Here is an 18,976-nt window from a genome sequence, read left to right as displayed (position 1 = left end):
CATGATTACAAATATAAAATCTAATCACTACTATATTATTTATTAATTCAATAACACTAAAATATTATTTTAAATGATTAATTTAAGACATCATATTATATTATTGCATTTATAGATAAAAAACTAATATTATATTTGGATTCTTTTACAATCCAGAATTGAATAAAATAAACACAGATAGATTTTTAAAATACACAAATGTATAAAGCAGACGGATAGCCGATTCTTAAAACTTCTTAAATACTAGGTCACACCGAGTACAACACTACAATCTTTCCAGAACCCATAACCGCCGATCTATATTCCTGTTTCACTTCCAGGTTTAGATCTCTCAACTCATCATATTATCTCCGCTTTTCCTGTTTTTCTCAAAATTAACTGCTGATGATAATCATTTTATATAACGTCTTTGGCGAAAATAGTAGTTCGATCAAAACACGTTTAGTTTTTTTTTTTTTTTTTGTATCTCTGGTGTCTGGGCAGCCACTTTCCCAAATATCCCCCGAAGGGGTCCAGCGCCCCAGCAGTAAGGATGTTAAATCGCTGTGGCCGGGTTTCGAAGCTGGGTGGCGGGCACCTCAGCCAAGGTTCCAGTAAGGATGTTAAAACACGTTTAGTTTAAAGTATAAAGTAGGCCAAAGCGGTCTTAAATTCTCTACTTGGTTTTATACCTCTCATGTCGTTGTCTTCATCACTTGCTTGTTTTCTGAAATTAGATCATGTCCATCTTATAAAAATGGTATAGACAAAAGCAAATTCAATTACTGGATTGTGTTTTGGTTTATGTATTAGTGGTCTCATCAAAAGTTGTTAATATGTTTTGTATGGTTAGGTTTTTAGTTATCTAGTCATGAATAATTGTGTCAAATTTGTATATGATCAATGGTACACTTTCTCTGCTTTCTTCAGGAATTTTATATTTTCAGTTTCTAGTTTAATGGGCTGAATCTTACAAGATAGAAACAAAACCAGTTACATATCTCTGAACTAAGTTTACTCCAAATTTTGGAAACACGTTTTATATTGACTTTTTTTGTTTTCCAAATACGTTAGTTATAGGTATTGGTGACTGTAACAATCATCATGATGGTAGATCAAAGACAAGGAAAAGGTGAATACATTCAGTGGAGACCAGAAGAGAGCAAATTGTTGATTGAGCTAGTAGCAAACTGCTTCAAGGAGGGATGGGTTGATCCCAGTGGAAAAATGTTCAAGAAAACCGTTGAGACAAAGATACTTTCAGTTCTTAACGAAAAATTTAATAGCCGGAAGACTTATAAGAATTTTAACAACCGAATGAAGATCTTGAAGAACCAATACCGAGATTTTGTCAATCTTCTGCATTTTGATTCTAAGGTTCAGTGGAATCCAATCACAAAGAAGTTCACGGCTCCTGATGAAGTGTGGAACGCTTACCTTAGAGTAAGTCTCCCTTTCCTTCTCTTTGTTCTACTTCTTCGTGTAGTTATTCTATTTACATTGTTGATAACACACATACTTGTTTCGACTAGGACTTTCCTAACCAAAGGCATGTGCGTAACGAGACATATGAAGAATATGAGAATATGAAGGTAGTATTTGGGGGAATGAGGAGATTTGCGAGATTACATTCTCAGCCATCGGAAGTGAGAAAGAACGAGATACTGAAACAAGAAGTGGATCTTACTAAGGATGATGACGATGACGAGGTTCATGAAATTCGTGAAACCGAAGCTGTTGTATTTGGTGATTCATCAAACTATGCATCAGTCAAGGACAATGATCTTTTGGCAAAGATTTGCACAGAACTAAGGTCAGTTGAGTCGGCCACTAAACAGATGATTCACATAATGCAAGGAAGATCAATGGTTGAGGAAAACAAGAAGATCAATGTTTGGGAGGCTATCAAAGAGATTCCTAATTTGTCCAACCATGTCCAATACGAAGCTCTTTCCATGATTCAAAAGCTTCAGATGGGAGACATATTTGTTAATATGTCTGTTGAAGATCGTCTAGGTTGGATTCAATGGAATACCCAGCGAAAGACTTAACTCCAAGCTACATGACTCAATTTGGTTTTTGAAGTTTTTAACTTTGAATATGATTAGTTTTTTTATATTATTATTATTATAAATAAACTAGAGAAATTGCCAAAAATACCATTTTCATAGTACCACTTTTCATGTTTACACTAACCACTTTTACCATTACTTTTAATGAAGGGTTTAGAATTGAAGGTTTAGGATTTAGGGTTTAGATTTAATGTTTTAGGGTTTAAGGTATATAGTTTAGGGTTTAGAGTTGAGGATTTAGGGTTTAGAGTTGAGGATTTAGGGTTTATAGTTTAGACTTTAGGGTTTAGGGTTTAGGATATTGAATTTAGGGTATATAGTTTAGGGTTTAGGGTTTAGAGTTGAAGATTTTGGGTTTAGAGTTTAGAATTGGAGGTTTAGTATTTAGAATTTGGGATTAGAATTTTGAAAAGCATATAAATACAAAGATATAAGAGTTTTTACCATTTTAATAAATAAGGTATTTTTGAAAATGTGTCTTTAGTGGTGGTAAAGATGAATAATGGTACCTTGAAAATGGTATTTTTGAAAATTCCCCAATAAACTAGTTAGGTATTATTGAATGACTATTTTTATTTTGCTAAAACATTTTATAGTGTTTTTTATAAAACATTGAAAATCTGAGAATACTGAAATTTAACCAAATATATTCAAAGACATAAATTATTCAAAAGTTCAGATTAAAAACTAATAAAACTACCTAAAATAGCTGAAATTATTTGAAATACCTAAAATCCGGTATAAGAATTATCAAAATCTCCAAAATTATTCTAAAATATTTAAATAACCTTAAGTTATATAAAAAAGATTAAGAGGGGTTACTGGCACACCAATTTTGTGGAATTTCATGATTCTAAAAATTGAGAAAATATTTAAAGTTAATCAGATTTATCAAATATTTATATATAGACTTTCATTAACTGTTATTGGTTTGTATAGAATTTCTTTGATTGTCACTATTTTCAATAAAGTAAAAAATTAATTGTGGTAGGACAAAGGAATATAGAATAACAATAATATCTGCTACTAGTGTTTTGCGGTTGCGGTTCCAAAATCAAAATCTTGTTCCAATTAGCGTTTGCGGTTGCAAAAGGTTTGTGGTTGGATAAATAAATATTAAAGAAAATTCTAATTTTTTTTACTTTTCAAATAATCAAAATTTTTGAGTTAAGATATTATGAACTAAAAATATATACATTTTATATTTAAATTTAAATTCATTAACTAGAATTTGATACGCATTTTCAAAACGCGGGATAATTTTTCGGTGAAAACTTTATATAATCGCATTTTTTATTTATTTTAAGGAGGCATGGACATAAAATACCTAGCTCGAAGTCCGAACCAAATTTTTCCTTTTCATCAATCTTCTCGTATGACGTCATGTTCCACTTCACCACACTTCCATGTCCTCCTTGCTTCGGGGTTCGATTTCTGGCAACGGCGTCTTTTGTTTCAAAATCTTTTTTGACAATTAAATTTACTGAGGCAAAAACATAAGAAAATGGTTTTGGAGCTGAGTTTTTTTACTTGCGAAATAAGTTGTCTTTACTGTGATCTGATAACACACTTTCATATCACTCACATCTCTTTACATCTAGAGAGAGCACATTATTGATATAAAACACCCAAATACATAAAGATAGATATATTTATAGATATTTGACTCGGATCTATTCCTTAGACAAGCATTTTGTCGATGTCTTTAATCATGTTGACACAGAGTTGTAGAAGACTCTCCGGATGAGCCACGTTTTCATCAATCTTCTCGTATGACATGTTCCACTTCACCACACTTCCATGTCCTCCTTGCTTCGGGGTCACCTGGACCGTGAATAGGAAGCTCTTGAAGTCTTTCATCAGATCTCCCTCTATCACTCTGTACTTTATAATATTCTTCTTGGGCTCCACAGCCTCGATCCTATCCTTGGCCACTTTTGGCTTCCCATCTGCATGGAAAACGCAGTTTTTACCAATCAAACCTTATAGCGTCCAGTAAATTACAGGTGTATACAAGTTTTGCTTGTGTTTCAAAAAAAAAAAAATACAAGTTTTGCTTACCAAGAACATAGTTCCAGGTGACACGAGTGCCAACTCTGCCCATCTCTCCCTCTTGCACACTGGCTCCCTGGATGTTATTAGGAGAGGCTTTAGGCACAGATCCTGTGGTCTTACTGCGAACACGTGATAGAATTTCGTCGCCGGAGCTTTGATCTCAACATCTGCCTCAATCTCTCCTTGTAAAGAAGACCTCAGCATCGCCTGTGCCATTGCTTTTCAGGTGATTAAATAGCTTTCTAGTTTACTTATAGAATGAGAGTAAGTTAACGAGTACCTTTAAAGCTCATAACCCCTTTTATAGAGAAACTGTAGATAAGGGTAGATTTGGTAACTTCGTTTTCTGGTGACATTTTTTTAATTCTTACGGTTTAAAAGTTGGTACATATCTATCACTTATGTTATGTTAAAAGCTTAGTTTCAAGAATGATAGTACCAAAATACACTTGCGGAATGTTGAAATACATGGTCCCTTAGGCAAGTGATATGAAGGAATCGGACCAACTTGTTGGTAACAAGTAAAAGATTCTTGTACTCTATAATTGTGGGTATTGATTCATTGATGTGTCTCCGTACCAAACAGTATCCAACAAAAATAAGAGTGGAGCCATCTACAAAAACTTCTTAATAATAATAGAGATCTGGATGGTTTGGCTTTGTCAAGCTCATGTCCAAACTCTTCTTCAAACGATTAGTATGATATTATAATGCAAAACCCGTATGGATTTAGCTTTTGGCTCATTTCAAAAAGTTTTTATACTAATCAGAGTTAGACATCTTTTTATATACTACATATTATTTGTCTAAAATTCTAATACGGAATTTTATTTACATTCAAAATAAACCTTCTCTTAAACCAAGTACCACGCAAACCCTTGGTTTTCAAACTCCACCAAAACCCGGTACATTTCTTGTACCGCCATAATCACCAATATGACTCTTCACCAAAATTTTGTTATACCATTAGGATTTTCCACCTAACCTCTTCAGCACCATTAGGACTATCCACATAATCTTGTATCGTCGTTAGAAAGAGACTTTCGACATAAGTCTGGCACCCTTAATCGTCAAGCCATTTTGAGGATTCTCCTCCTACAACCGAAACTTCTAGGAACTTTGACTGGCATCTACGACATACCATCCCTTCCCATCGAAGGTGGAGCAATTCGAATTTGAAGGGTATTTTGGTCTTCTTGTAAATTTTCGTCAATCTGGCTGATACCAATAGTTTTGAACAAACGCGAATAACCTTTGAAGAAAGCAAAAGAGCAAAATGTATTGAGGCAAATACTGGTTTTGAGTTTCTTATTATTATTTATTGCGTGCATGAATAATCTTACAACCCTTAGACGCGTATTTATAGCAGCCCCAAAACTCGATCTATTTTTCCCTGTAGGAATACATACTTATCTAGAAAAAGTAAAATTTCCTAAACCGAAAAGATGTACCATACCGCGGAGCCTAACGAATGTATCTTGGGGATCAGACATAGCTTCTCGTATTCCAATTCCCGTATCACAAAGCGACCTCTATATATACACGTTGGCTTTTATTTTAACAATATTCTACAGCGCATTTGTCGTTTTATCTAGTTAATTAAACATGAATCATGTGATGGATTCAGATCATCGTGATCAAAGTGAGATACATAAAGTAGCTCAGTCTAGTGAAGATGAGTGATATCACTCAAATTATCCTAAGGAATGGCTTTACTCTCTCAAATAAGAAGTCAGTTGTAGTACTTAAAGATCAAATCCCCAAGGAGCGTGGACACACAATAAACTCAAAAACTATAGATTAAACTAGCCTAGCAGTTTTAAAAGCAGTAAATAAAGTAAAACAGGGTGAACAAGTTAGTTGTTAAGTTGGTTGATTGAGGTTGTAAACAATAAGAATAAATAGCTAGATCTAGGGTTCATATAATCAAGATTATAGAGATATATAATGCTTCTTGTTAGGGAATTTTTGTGCAGGACCTTTGTGAGTACTACTTAACAATGAATAAGCAGTAAATAAACGAGAATTGAGACTGGAAGAGATGTTTTATTGATCGTTTGAGCAGGAACTACAATGTTTGGTGTATAAACCCTAGTTCTAGTCGCCTAGCTCCAATCTCCAAGTCTCAGAATGTCGATCCCTTGTTCTACGGTTTGGGATGACCTTATATAGTCAAGTAGATGTCGGTTATTAGGTTAAACTCTTCTATATTCGGAAATATGGAAGAATCCCTTTTAATTGGACACTGCCGTTTTGCTCTGAGGCAGGAATTGAAGCACGGGTTGGAACCGGTGCTTCTCTTAGCAGGAACCTGAACGCCGGTGTCCTGCCCGGGGTACGGAGGATTTTCACACTGGGTATTTTTCACCAACAGTTTGCCCCTTATTTTTCGATTTCGTCATCGAATTTGGGAAACAACCTGTGCACTTGATTCAACCGGGTTGCTCCATCTCAGTAGGCTTCACTTGGATAGGACATCGCTTAAGTAATTCCACATTTCTGGGTCCTTCTTGGGCCTGGATCGTGTTTGAACCCGAAAGAGGATCGATTTTCCAAAAAATAGACATGTGTCTAGCTGATGTTTCTCAGGTTCTGGACCTGTTTGAAGATGATCTAATGAAGTTCGGGACCTTGTTCCTGCATTTTAGTGGATGACAGGACCGATATGTGGGGCATGCGACCTGATGTGGCCATCTTGGGTCTGTGCAGGAGACTGGAGGAACATCTTCGATCACTTCTGAGACGGATCTTACTTAGGAGGTAATTTAGGAAGGGTCGATTGTTTTTCCAATTCTTTATTTTAGAAAAATCCCTTTTTCCTTTATGGGGCTCGAGTTTTCCTTTTTTTACGGTTGAGCTTCCGCATAGATGGGTTTTTGAATATTTCAAAAATGTCATCTTTCCTTTTCTGGTTCGATGATGAAGGACAAATCCGGCATATATATATATCGATTGGGATGATAGCAGGCTCAACTCACCTCTGAACCTTGAGTTTCCAGACGAGAAGAATGAATAATCACCCTGGTTTTCCTACTTTCCCAGCTTCGTTTGTCAGTGGCCTCGTAGTCTTTTCGCGGATCCCTTTTCATCTCCTATTCCCGCTTGGGGAGAAGTTCTGGAAGCTGACAGTGAGACGACGGTTCCGATAGCTCCCTTTAGGCAAAGACGCTTTCGGTCGTTCGACGATGATGGTCCACGCTCTGAGATCCGAGAGGAGGAACTCGTAGATATCCGCAGAAAATATTCAATTCCTTCTTCTGTTGAATTAAGAAGTCCTTCCGAGTTTGAATGTGCTCCAGATAAAGGGATGAACGAAGTGGCTGTTTTTGAGGTGTATCTAGAGGCAAGTCTTAGGGATGGTATCCCTTCACTCATAGCTGAGATATCTACATACTTCGGTTTCTCTCCTTCTCACCTTACTCTGCTGACCTGTCGGACTCTAATTGCTATCCAAATACTTGGATAGTTTCACGGTATCTCGTCTGGGATACATGATATTCTATATTTTTATTATTTTTCTTCTTTGGTTAGCAAGAAGGGATTCTACCATATTCTCCCTCGAGATAGTGAACCCTTGGTGGAGGAACTGTCGAGGGGTGCTAGAGGTAACTATCCATTTTGGGATAACTGGAATAGGCGGTACATGTTTATGAAAGTCAGCAAGACTTCAAACTATCCGATGTTCTGGCGTATAGTCAGCAAGTTCTTCTTCTTCCTCGTTGGTTTCTAAGGGCATCACCTGCTTATAGTTTTGCTTACTTGCCTTTTACTTTGATTTCAACTTTGTTGTGTCCGAAGGCACCCTTAATGTAGCATCTGGCCTCTCTTGGGCAGGATTTATTTTTGTCGATATACCAGTTTGTGGACTTGGTTCATGGGGATGTATCACATTCCACCCCCGTAGGCAGGTTACTCATGAAATTTTCCCGAAGAGTCCGTAGATTTTTCTCTGGACCCAGAGGTCTCACATTAGAACCCGAAGGTTGATTTTAAACTCGGAGGCTATCGCGGGATCCTGAGAACATTTGGAACCCGGAGATTGCTTTTAGAACCCATAGGTTGCTTTTTGAACCCTTAGGTTGCTTTAAACCTGGAGGTTGCTTTAGAAACCGGAGGTTGTTTTGAACCCGCATGTTACTTTAGAACCCAAATGTTATATTGAACACAAAGGTTTATTTAGAACTGGAGGTTGTTTTCCTTTGAGACCGTATTCCGCTCCCCTTGGGTAGGTTACTACCGTTCTTGGATTGGACGTCGCCATTTGCCACTCGGAAGTAGGCCACTATCGAGGTCCTATTTCTGCACTGTACTTCCTGCAGAAAGCCACTATTAGTCTTTTATCACGTGCTGGTGTGACTTTGACCCTGTTAGGGTTTAGGCAATCCCCAGTCTTATCGATCGGTGCTGGTGTGAATCTATCTGGTGTAGTAATTCAAGCGCCAGATTTGCTGCTTTCCACGTTTGGATAAGCAGGAATTTATGTGTGCTCCCCGACTTTGCACTTTTTTCTCCATGTATCAACCCTGGAGTTTTTACAGTACTTTGCAAGTGTATGTCGTGCCCCATGTGTTGTGTGTAGCATGTAGCATTTTAGCGCAGGGTTATTGCACATTTCGTACTAAAGGCCCCATCATAAGTTTGGCACATGGCCTTTATGCGGGGGGGGCTTAGGTATTTTTTGACAGCATACTCAGGCTTGCACATGTTTATTCCTGCTTAAGTCTTATACATGTTGTCGAGACGTACCACTTAGGAGAAGGGTTGGCCAGGATCGGAAGTCTCTTGAGACCTGATCCAGCTCGTATGACCCTTTAAGTATATCATTTTTGTACTGCTCCTTAAGTCGGAACTATTTTTTTATTATATATACTTAGTCCGGAGACGTTTAGCATAAATAGGAGTAGGAGAATGACTGAAACATGATATGGGGATCGTCTTTTAAACACAATAATCTTTGAGGTGCATAGCATTCCAGCAGTTGAGTTGGGTCTTGATAAGACCTCACCATTTTTGACTTGGAAGTAGGCCACTATCGAAGTCCTATTGCTGCAATCTGCTTCCTGCAGAAAGCCTCTATCAGTCTTTTATCTTGTACTGGTTTGACTTTAACCCTATTAGGGGTTAAGCAATCGCCAGTCTTATCGTTCAGTGCCGGTGTTAATCTACCTGGTGTAGTGACTCAAGCGCCAGACTTGCTACTTTCCACATCTGGATAAGCAGAAATTTATGTGTGCTTCCGGACTTGGCATTTTTTGCTCCCTAAAATGATATCTGCATCTTGTGGTAAAATTTATCTCTAGAAGATATATTTATAGATGATCCTATGTATGAGCTACTTCAGACAGAGCTCAACAAACTATGTGAGAAAGAGAAAGATATGGAATCAATGGCAGAAGATTCAATATCAAAGATAAAGGAGGAGTTACAAGCAGAAATTCAAGAAAAAATGAATCAAATGACAGCTTCGGTAAGAAAAAAGTATTGATGACCTTTTGATCTCTTTTAGTTTACTAAATAACCTCTAAATCTTTTTCCTATTTAGATGAAGAAGAAGATGTATGATGCTTTAGAGAAACATGAGAAAGAGTTTCAGGAAGAAGAGGAAAAGTTAATTGAGATAAACAAACTTTGTATAGAAGATTTGCCAAAGCCTTTACCTAATGTGCGTATGTGCAATGTTGGGATTGTTAAACCCATTTCCAACTCTTTATTAACTGATTAGTACGATATTGTCTACTTTGGATCTTTGTGGTAAGTACGCATGGATTTACTTTTGGTTTCCATCCCAAAAGGTCTTGTACTAATTATAGTTGGACTTCCCTTTGTATATTAGACACTCCTTGTGTAATTCTCCAATGTGAGACTTTTTTTTGATATCTCACATTCTCCTCCTCAAACTTATAAGGACTACACCCATCTCGTGTGTTTTTCCTTCAGCGGATCATCTTGGCACCACCTTGTACCAGTAATCGCAGGGCTTCCTTTGAGAATGTGTCTTCCGTAACATCTTGTTCCTTTGATAATGTTCTCTCACAACATCACAGGTTCCATGATCTTCTGACGTTTCGCCTCAGACCTCCCATTTCGGTTTGAAGGGTATTTTGGTCTCTTTACAGATTTCTCGTCAACCACTCTGATACCAATTGTTGGGATTGTTAAACTCATGTCTAACTCTATATTATCCGATTAGTACGATATTGTCCACTTTGGACCTAATAGGCAAGCTTACATGGATTTACTTTTGGGCTCCATCCCAAAAGACCTCGTACTAATTAGAGTTGGACATATCGTTATATATTAGACACTCGTTCTCTATTTCTCGAATGTGAAACTTTGTTTGATATTTCACATGCAACATCTTATGAACTAATGTTTTTGAATTTACTGCTGATGACACTTATAGTTGGAAACATCGGAACCATGTGGAAATGTATGATTAGATGGGCGTCTTCTAGGAACCGCTGAATTACCGTCCAAGTCGTCTAGAGCTGCAAGCTTGCATCTCATGACCATTTGAACATCTCTGATTATAGAAGGAAGAGATCTTTTGCAGGGAGACTCTTACTTATAAAAACAATAATAATAGGGATTATTACCTTCTAGTATTCAGCTTTTGTTCTTCCAAAAGCTTGTATATCTAGAATATACTTTCTTTGTAGTGTGCCTCTCTGGATATGTGACATTGAATGTCATAACACAGCTAGAGTTGCATGAGCTAGAGTCCTTTTAACTAAGCAACAAGGTGGACTCAGGGTAAAGTATCTTCAGACTTGGAAAAAGGCGTGATGTTTGAAACTAGTTTACGGTTTCCCACAAAGGGTTGGAACAGGGCGTTCTACACTTCCACTAATATAATAGGTGGACGTGAATCATTATTAACCTCAGAATATTTCATAACCATTACGATTTAGGGTTTAGAGTTTAGGGTTTTATGATTTAGAGTTTAGGATTTCGAGTTTAGAGTTGAGGGTTTATAGTTTAGGGTTTAGAGTTCAAATTTTGAAAAATATAATTCGAAAAACATAAAGAATATTTTATTTTTATTTTTTTATTTATTTAAAATTTATTTATTATATATAGGGAACAAGGTACAAAATTCTTTTACTTTTAATGAAAAATGCATTTTAAAAATGTGTCTTTTAAGAGTGGTAAACATGAATAATCGTACAAACAAAGTGTTAAACATGAAAACTCTCTTAAAATATATTAGTAAAATTTTATAAAATTAAGAGAAAATTTTGTTGGAAAGATAATTATTAAAATGTAAAAACTAAATAATATTTCCAAAATTTGTAGATATTAAAAAGAAACTAGTGGTATTTGGATTAGAAAACTATAATTAGAAAAATGCATAAAACTTTGAAGATTTGTTTTAGTAAGAAAATTATATAATTATAAAAATAGAACTAAATAATATTTTAAAATTTTCAAAATATTATTATTTCTACTTGTTATATTATTTACTTTTATATTGATGATTACCTATGACTTATTATCATATTCTAGGAAAACTTATGAAAAATATTTATCACCATTAAATGTAATGTCTATTGCATAATTAGTTTTAAGTCATGTCATCGTTGATTTAGTATGTTATATCATGAAATTTCTTTCAAAATTAATTTTGTGATAGTATATGACAAATGACTTGTCAAATAATGGGGTGTTAGTCCAATTTTAAATCTGATGTTACTGATTCAATGATTTTATAATATATTTTAGAATCAAGTGTTATTCGATATTAATGATTTGTTTGAGGATTTGATTTTTATTTAGATTTAAGTGGATTTATGAGTACATTTAAGGGTAAAATACAGGGAAACAAATATCTAGTTAAACTTTGTTATTTTGAATGGATTTGCATAATTGTTTCTTTCAGTTCTTTATATTTTTGTGTGTCATAATCAACGTGGTTGATATAAACCTTGTTATTATGTCTTTTGTTCATCTTCAAAACATGCATTAGACACATGTCTTGCATACAAACATATTGTATAATACATATGTATTGTATAAATATATACAAACAACGCTGGTGCTGTTAGTTATAATATTATTGTGTAGAATGACACTTTTAATGCTATCTTCCCGGACTTCAAGATTTCTTATTTTCCAAGAGAGCGTAATCAGATTTCAGATTTTTTAGCTAAGACAGCTAGATCTTTCCATAGGAAGTTACATTTTGTTGGTTGTTCTATTCCGGTCTGGTTACCCAGACCACCTCAAGCTTGATTAATAGAATAGCCGTTTGCCGTCAAAAAAAATGCTATCTTGTCGTTGTGTCTTTGTGCCTTAGACGCTGTCGTAACTGTTGTTGTCGTAGACGACTGCGGAGCCGTTGTTGATGAAGAGGATTTGTTTTCGCTTTAAGTCCTCACTATTTTAAGACCTACTGGAATGTTGGTGTTCTTTCTCAGTTTATGAGTTTTTCTCAACAAAGACTCCGCTTTATCCGCCGGGTGTTTTGTCAACAGAGCAGAGATTCTAAGCTTAGTTGGCCGGAGTACTTTAATTTCTCGCGTATCAATGCAAGACTCAAATGTAAACAATGATGCATCACAAAACCGTGTTATTCCGAAACGATGGACTGGTTTCGATTTGCTTCTTTGTGGTAGAGGTAGACGAAGAAAAAAACGATGATGAAAATTTCTCGAGCTGTTATAATAAAAACGAAGAGAGATATTATTGACACTTCCACTTTCATATTGACAGTAACCATAAAAAACGAAACGTATCTTACCTGCCAACATACTGAGTTAATTGTTATATTATTGTGATTCAAATAACAGAATCAGTCATAAATCAAGAAGAAACACCATCAAATAAACAAGAAAATATATTTTGTCAAACTTGGCAGTGTGTTTGTGCTTGTTTTGATAGATTCTTAAGCTTTTTGTCAAATGTAACAGACATGAATCTAGAATTTATTGGACATAAGAAACTTCAAAAGAAGAAATTATATTTGTCGCATGAAGATGACGAATTAGATGCCCAGTTATGCAAAGAGAATTTCGCAAATCCATTTCATTCATTTATAATAAACGACTTGTTTGATTTTTTGAAATTTATATTATTGATTTTGAAATCTGTTTATTAATTTGATTTTGAAATCAACCGATTTGTCATTGATTTCTAAATCCAAAAAATTCTACAATTAGTTTCAAACTATATCATTGTTGTTAGTATGTTATGTTGTTATTATTATTTTAAATAATAACGTGTTTATTATTTAAAAATAATAATAACGTGTTCACGACGCATGTAAAATCATTTCTCAATGTTTAGATGTTATTCGAAGTGTTCCAATAAATTTCGGAGCAAAAAGTATTTCAATCTATTAGGAATCCTCCCCCGACGACCTTGAACTCACTTCTAGCTTGTTTTGCATACCTCACCGAACTAAAACAATTAAAAACTTAACATAAACGATAAACCAAAAGTTCAAGAGTTCACAAAAGCCACAACTGAAAAATACCGAAAAAAGAAACATTCTCGAAGACCCTAAAACACATGATCTTCACGAGAAAGAAACAATATAGCTCAACGATCGGCCTTACCCAGAGTTCTGATAAACAATGGCCGCAACAGCGTCCTTTGACTCCTTGAGAAGCTTGATACTCTTCTTCAGCTTCTCCCTTTTGCATGCCACCGAAGGAGACTCATCAAGCATCCTCTCAACTTCTCCTCCGCCCCTAGGATCCACCATTTCCGCCACTATATCCTTCTGAAACTGACTGTTCACAAGATTCTTCACAGTGAACTGAAGGTAAAGTGCAATGTTATCAACAACCCTTCTTACCACGATGGTCCAGTAGGCTGTAATCCTCACATTCATGTCGAACGCTTGGCTAAGCAACTGAGAGTTAACCCCCCTCAGATGCGAAATCCCAACATCACCGTAGTTCGAATAATTGCTCTGTACATGACTGATGAAGCTTGCTTGATTAGCAATCTTCTGTGTGTATGCTGTCATGTACTCAGGGTTACATGTGTAGTCCGTCTGTTTCTCCATCTCAACGATCTCAACCACTCGATTCACAGACTGTTCCTTGATCTTGGTTATTAAATTTCGACCCGCACGTTTGATGGAAGGTTGAATCTGTGGGAAGTTGTCAGAGTATTTGGTAATGACTGATGAGAGAACAACTTCAACGTAGTCCCATATCTCTCTGATGAACTCGACCGGCTTAGCGTGCATGCCATCCACACGTTGTGAAAGAATAGCCAAGAAGGCTGATCTTGGGATGAAATTAGGCAATCCGATGCATTTGCACTCTTCCAGGACTTTGATTTCATCCATCAAGAACTCGTTCACCGCCTTCGGCTTCGCTTGGAGGTTGTCCGAGAATTTCCTCAACATATCAGCCAAACGAGAAGTAGAGTGCATGCTTTGATCATCTGGATATTCAGAGAAATCTCCTTGGACAAGAATTCTCAGGAGACTTTCTTTAACAGAACCAACGATATTCATGAATGTCATCAGAGCTTCCCCTGAAGATGTCATAACCATTGGCAGTTTCTTCAACTCAAACTCGCTCGTTTCCATCTTCTCGTTAATCTTTTGTACAATGACCGGCAAACAACGGCCAATCATCGTTGCCTGGATTTGAATTAACTTTTGAGCTAAAACAGGGATGCCAACAATGTCGTGGTCGATCATGCAAAGCAGCGGATGAGTATTGAAAAGTAACTCTTCCTTCAACCTAGCTTCTTTGTAGGTTTCTTCCCCTACACGGTTCCTGACACAGACGTAACCTAGTCCAATATTCACATCGTCTACCGTTACTTTCTGCAGGAGACCGTCAGGAGCCATGTCGGCTTTTTTGTGACAACCGCTAGTGTCCTTTCCCCTGTTTTGTCAACTTGCCTAGACATACGGATGGATTCGCAGGTGGTGAAGTCGACTGTAGCTGACAGGACGTTGAGAATGATGGATTCTTGTGGCTCGATGTACTTCATAATCATCCCGGAGATCTGCTCATAAATGTTTTCAGGCTGCCCGTTCACAGGAACCCGGGTTATTCCGGGGAGATCAACCATTGTCAGATCAGGAACACCTTCTTTTTTTACATGGAGGGTCAGGGGAGTGTCTGAGACACCTTTACCAGATCCTGCAACATATATGTATATTTGAGATTACAACAATTAATCTGTTACTTGGTGTTCAACATGCTATACTTGCCCAATATTGTTGTTAAAGAGAAAGATAGATGCATATGTTGAAATCAGTTAGGTTTTTCTCAAATGTACACATTCATTGTAAAAAGGTTTTAGGGGGTTAAATAAAATTGAGATTAATTAAAAAATAATAAAAATAAATAAATAAAGAGAAAGACTGAACTTACCAGCAATTGCCTCAGTTGCGGTGCAAATAGATTCGGCAATATGCTCCTCGTCAGTGTCAACTCTTTTGTCACCGAACTCAAGCCAGATCTCAGGTTCAGGGCTAGGGCTTTTCTGTAGTCTCATCACAAGAGGAACCCTAGTGCATATTCCTTGCCCACGAGGCAAACTGATTCCTGCCAAGGACTCAAGAACACTGGATTTTCCTGAGGACTGGTCTCCAACAACCACAATGGTGGGAAGCTGGATCCCTTCTTTCATCACATTCAGGTTCCTCAGCCGATCCACTGTGTCAAGCAACGGCCTGATCCGGTCATTGTAAGAAGACACAATCGGTGCTTCAGTTCGGACATTGGTGTTGACAATAGCAAGAGCGGCTTCCACGTTGATGTCATAAACTTCTGGCATCTTACTTCCTCCCATTTTTACTTAAGATGATTAAAGAATAAAAAAAAGACTCAGAAAGTAGTAAAAGGGTGAGACGGAGAAGAGATGTTTTCTAGTGGGTGACTTATATAGCTAGCGTGGCTTGTACTTTGGTCGAAGCTTGTACTTTGCTAGAAACCTGAACTTAAGTTTTTTTTGGTGCAACAGATAAATGTTAAAAAAATTCCTTGGATTCTCTCAATCTGGTCTTTAACAGCTTTCCCTGCGTCTTTAAAACGAGATAACCAAGATTTAGCGCCAAATCAGGGATTCCTCTTTTCCAAAAGATTTTAAATTGAGTTTATTAGGTAAATGATAAATTTTGAAATATATATACATAAAGAGAAACTAAATGCAAAATCGTGAAAAAAAAGTAATTGATAATTGAGAACCCAAAGATAAGAGTTTCATTATTTTGATTTTATTTATCATTTATCAGTTGGGTAAGTATGGTTTTTCTTTAACATGCTTTGATGTAGTATATATTTTCTACTAATATTTAATATTTAAATAAGTTCCAATCCTTAACAATATATCATTAACTATTTGTGCTAGTAAAGAATCATAAATTTCTTATGTCAATTCCTAGTCTTGAAATCTAATAACATCTTAGTCTAACTTTTATACGATGTTTAATTTGTCACATGCCGTCATAAATCCCTTTTAGACTAAATATGAAATCCTAAATTCTAATATCCATTTAATAATTTGAACTTTTAAAACGAAGAGTAAAATTATCCAAACTCACAAGAAATATTCTAAGAACTATATTTTATTTATTCTTAAGCTGCAAGTAAATGTTTTTAAATATAATCCAGTGGACCCACTTCGAAAGCATATTAAAATAAATAAAGCGTGTGTATCTAATTGGTTTGACTCCACATTTCATCTGTGTCAAACAGATTTCCATGGTATACTGTACTTTAGAAACATTAGTGGTTGAGATATCAATTTATTGATCAAATGGTGAATGGACATTTACAAACCATGTAAACATATTGTGTTTGTTTACCTAAACTATAATAAAATAGTATGCATGTCTTATATTACTCCATTTTTTGGTAAGTAGCTAGATCCAGAGTCACCCGACTCATGCCTACCATATTTCTGAATATGGTCTATTACAGGAGAGAACAAGAGAGAAATGTTGATATTTTCTGTGACTGTAATCCCCTTGATTATACTATATAGTTTCAGTTTCAGTTTATAAACTTTCAGTTTCAGTTATGATTATTCTAAGAAGTGATGACTATAACAGGAGAGAACATGTTAGAATATATTTCAATATCTACCAGAAGAGAACATGATAGAAACTTTCAGTTTCAATTTCAATATTTTTTATTAATTTATAATCAATTTTTACAAATTCAATGAAATTTTGAAACTAAAATATTTAATTCTTAGCATTTGTTCAATAAATTTTTTGAAATTTAAATATTTATGCATTTTATAGAATATATAATTTAATTTAAACAATATTAATATATATATATATATAATAATTATATATATATATATATATATAAAATCTAATATTTATTAAATAAGACATTGTACTCATATAATTTTATCAACATTTGTATCTTGTTGAAAATAAAAATTAAACCATTGATCACAAATTTTCAAAGTCAGATTTTTAAAAGTTTATTAATTTATATTCATTTTTTAATAATTCAAAATATAATATATATGGAAAAATCAAAATATTTGTTATTTGGTTAATTTTGATTGTCTAATGTATTTTTATAATATTAATATAAAACAAAAATGATAGAAGATGTACAAATTATTATCAAAAGTTATTATTTAAAATTATTAATTATCATATATATTTTATCAGATTAAGTAATTTCGTATGTTCTATTTAAAAAAAGTTAAAGAATATTTTATGTTAATAATTAATTATATGATTAGGTTAATAAAGTATACTATATGTTTAGATAAACTAACTTATTTTTCTAAAGATTTTTGAAATTGATTATCATGATGACATGTGTCATAGTTTCAAAAAGTTGTAATATATAGGGGATAACTTAACATGTACAGTATAAATACCTAAATTATGGCGATCTAACATACTTAACAATATGATATAACTTAACATGTACAATATAATTGCCTAAATTATTGTGCACCTATTCTGTCACCGAACTCAAGCCAAATCTCAGGTTCAGGGCTAGGAGTTCTTTGTAGGAACCCCAGTTAGTGCAGATTCCTAGTCCACGAGGCAAGCTTATTCCTGCGGATAACACAAGAATACTCAAATTCCCCACCATTTGCTGGGAAGCTAAATCCCGTCTCTCATCACGTTCACATTTTTAGGCACTTTTTTTTTTTGCTTCTAGCCATATATTTTTAGTAGGACAGCCTCTGCGTAAAACCATGAAAATCGTATATAGGCCTGGGTATTTTATCCCAAACTCAAACCGGAATCGACTCGGAAATATAAGATCCGAAACGGAACCAAAAATTTATAAGTATCTATTGATTTTAAAATTCTTCTATCCGAAAGAACCGAAATAAAAAAGAACCAACCCGAATAGATCCAATCCAAAATAATCAATCTGAATAGACCCAATCCAATAAGAACTGATTCATACCTGACCAAAACATGAATATTCAAAACTATGTTTTTTTTTGTTCTATTCTATGATTTAGTTGAAAAATCCTTTTGTTAATAATCTTTGTTATTATTTTTACAACAATGTTAACAAAATTTAGAGTTTAAAAATGTTTTATTTTAATTTCTAATAGTTTATTTTAATTATTTTGTAATTATATATATATATATATATGTGATATTTTTCTTACTAAATTTGATGAAATTTAGGTCTTCCTTGTCTTTTCAAATCCTAAATATCAAATCCGATTCGTATCTGATATGGATCCAAAAATTACTGATATTTTATAGATTCTAATTGATCCGGACCCAAATCCTAATCAAAATTTAGAAGTATCTATCAAATCTAAATATCTAGAACCCGAAAGATATGGACTTGAAAAGAACCAGCCCAAACCCGATCCGAAGATCTGAACACCCAGACCTAAGCTTAACCACAAGTGATAGTTTTCAAACCCATGGTGTTGAACGTTTTTTTGTT

General features: G+C 34.9%; 2 protein-coding genes and 1 pseudogene across 4 annotated transcripts; 1 reads left to right on the top strand and 2 right to left on the bottom strand.

Moving 5' to 3' along the window:
- The first annotated feature begins 210 nt into the window (after positions 1-210).
- Positions 211-2,040, top strand: LOC108811072 (uncharacterized protein At2g29880-like). 3 transcript variants are annotated; one of them, XM_056997441.1, is made up of 4 exons: positions 252-320; positions 484-593; positions 1,054-1,422; positions 1,512-2,040. In XM_056997441.1, exons 3-4 carry the CDS (start codon positions 1,084-1,086, stop codon positions 2,028-2,030), a joined length of 858 nt encoding a protein of 285 aa, XP_056853421.1. In that variant the 5' UTR covers positions 252-320; positions 484-593; positions 1,054-1,083; the 3' UTR covers positions 2,031-2,040. The 3 variants fall into 3 exon arrangements, with proteins under 3 accessions (XP_018438634.1, XP_056853420.1, XP_056853421.1); XM_018583132.2 differs by lacking the exon at positions 484-593 and having other exon boundaries at positions 211-320; XM_056997440.1 differs by having other exon boundaries at positions 241-593.
- Positions 2,041-3,696: 1,656 nt separating this feature from the next.
- On the bottom strand, positions 3,697-4,337 carry LOC130502668 (MLP-like protein 31; annotated as a pseudogene).
- Positions 4,338-13,506: 9,169 nt separating this feature from the next.
- Positions 13,507-16,062, bottom strand: LOC108811391 (dynamin-related protein 4C). The gene is given in 3 exon segments (XM_018583445.2): positions 13,507-14,928; positions 14,931-15,217; positions 15,452-16,062. Coding segments are annotated over 3 exon segments (1,977 nt in total). The 5' UTR covers positions 15,873-16,062; the 3' UTR covers positions 13,507-13,659.
- Positions 16,063-18,976: the final 2,914 nt, after the last annotated feature.

The sequence above is a fragment of the Raphanus sativus genome, unplaced genomic scaffold (genome assembly GCF_000801105.2).
Source record: "Raphanus sativus cultivar WK10039 unplaced genomic scaffold, ASM80110v3 Scaffold0647, whole genome shotgun sequence".
Lineage (NCBI taxonomy): Eukaryota > Viridiplantae > Streptophyta > Magnoliopsida > Brassicales > Brassicaceae > Raphanus > Raphanus sativus.
This window is presented reverse-complemented; position numbering and strand designations above follow the sequence as displayed.

Bases quoted from the DNA above. Each gene is read 5' to 3' on its own strand.
- LOC108811072 (XM_018583132.2), top strand. From the start codon at position 1,084: ATGATGGTAGATCAAAGACAAGGAAAAGGTGAATACATTCAGTGGAGA. The intron at 1,423-1,511 runs GTAAGTCTCCCT...TGTTTCGACTAG, and splicing joins TGTGGAACGCTTACCTTAGA to GACTTTCCTAACCAAAGGCA.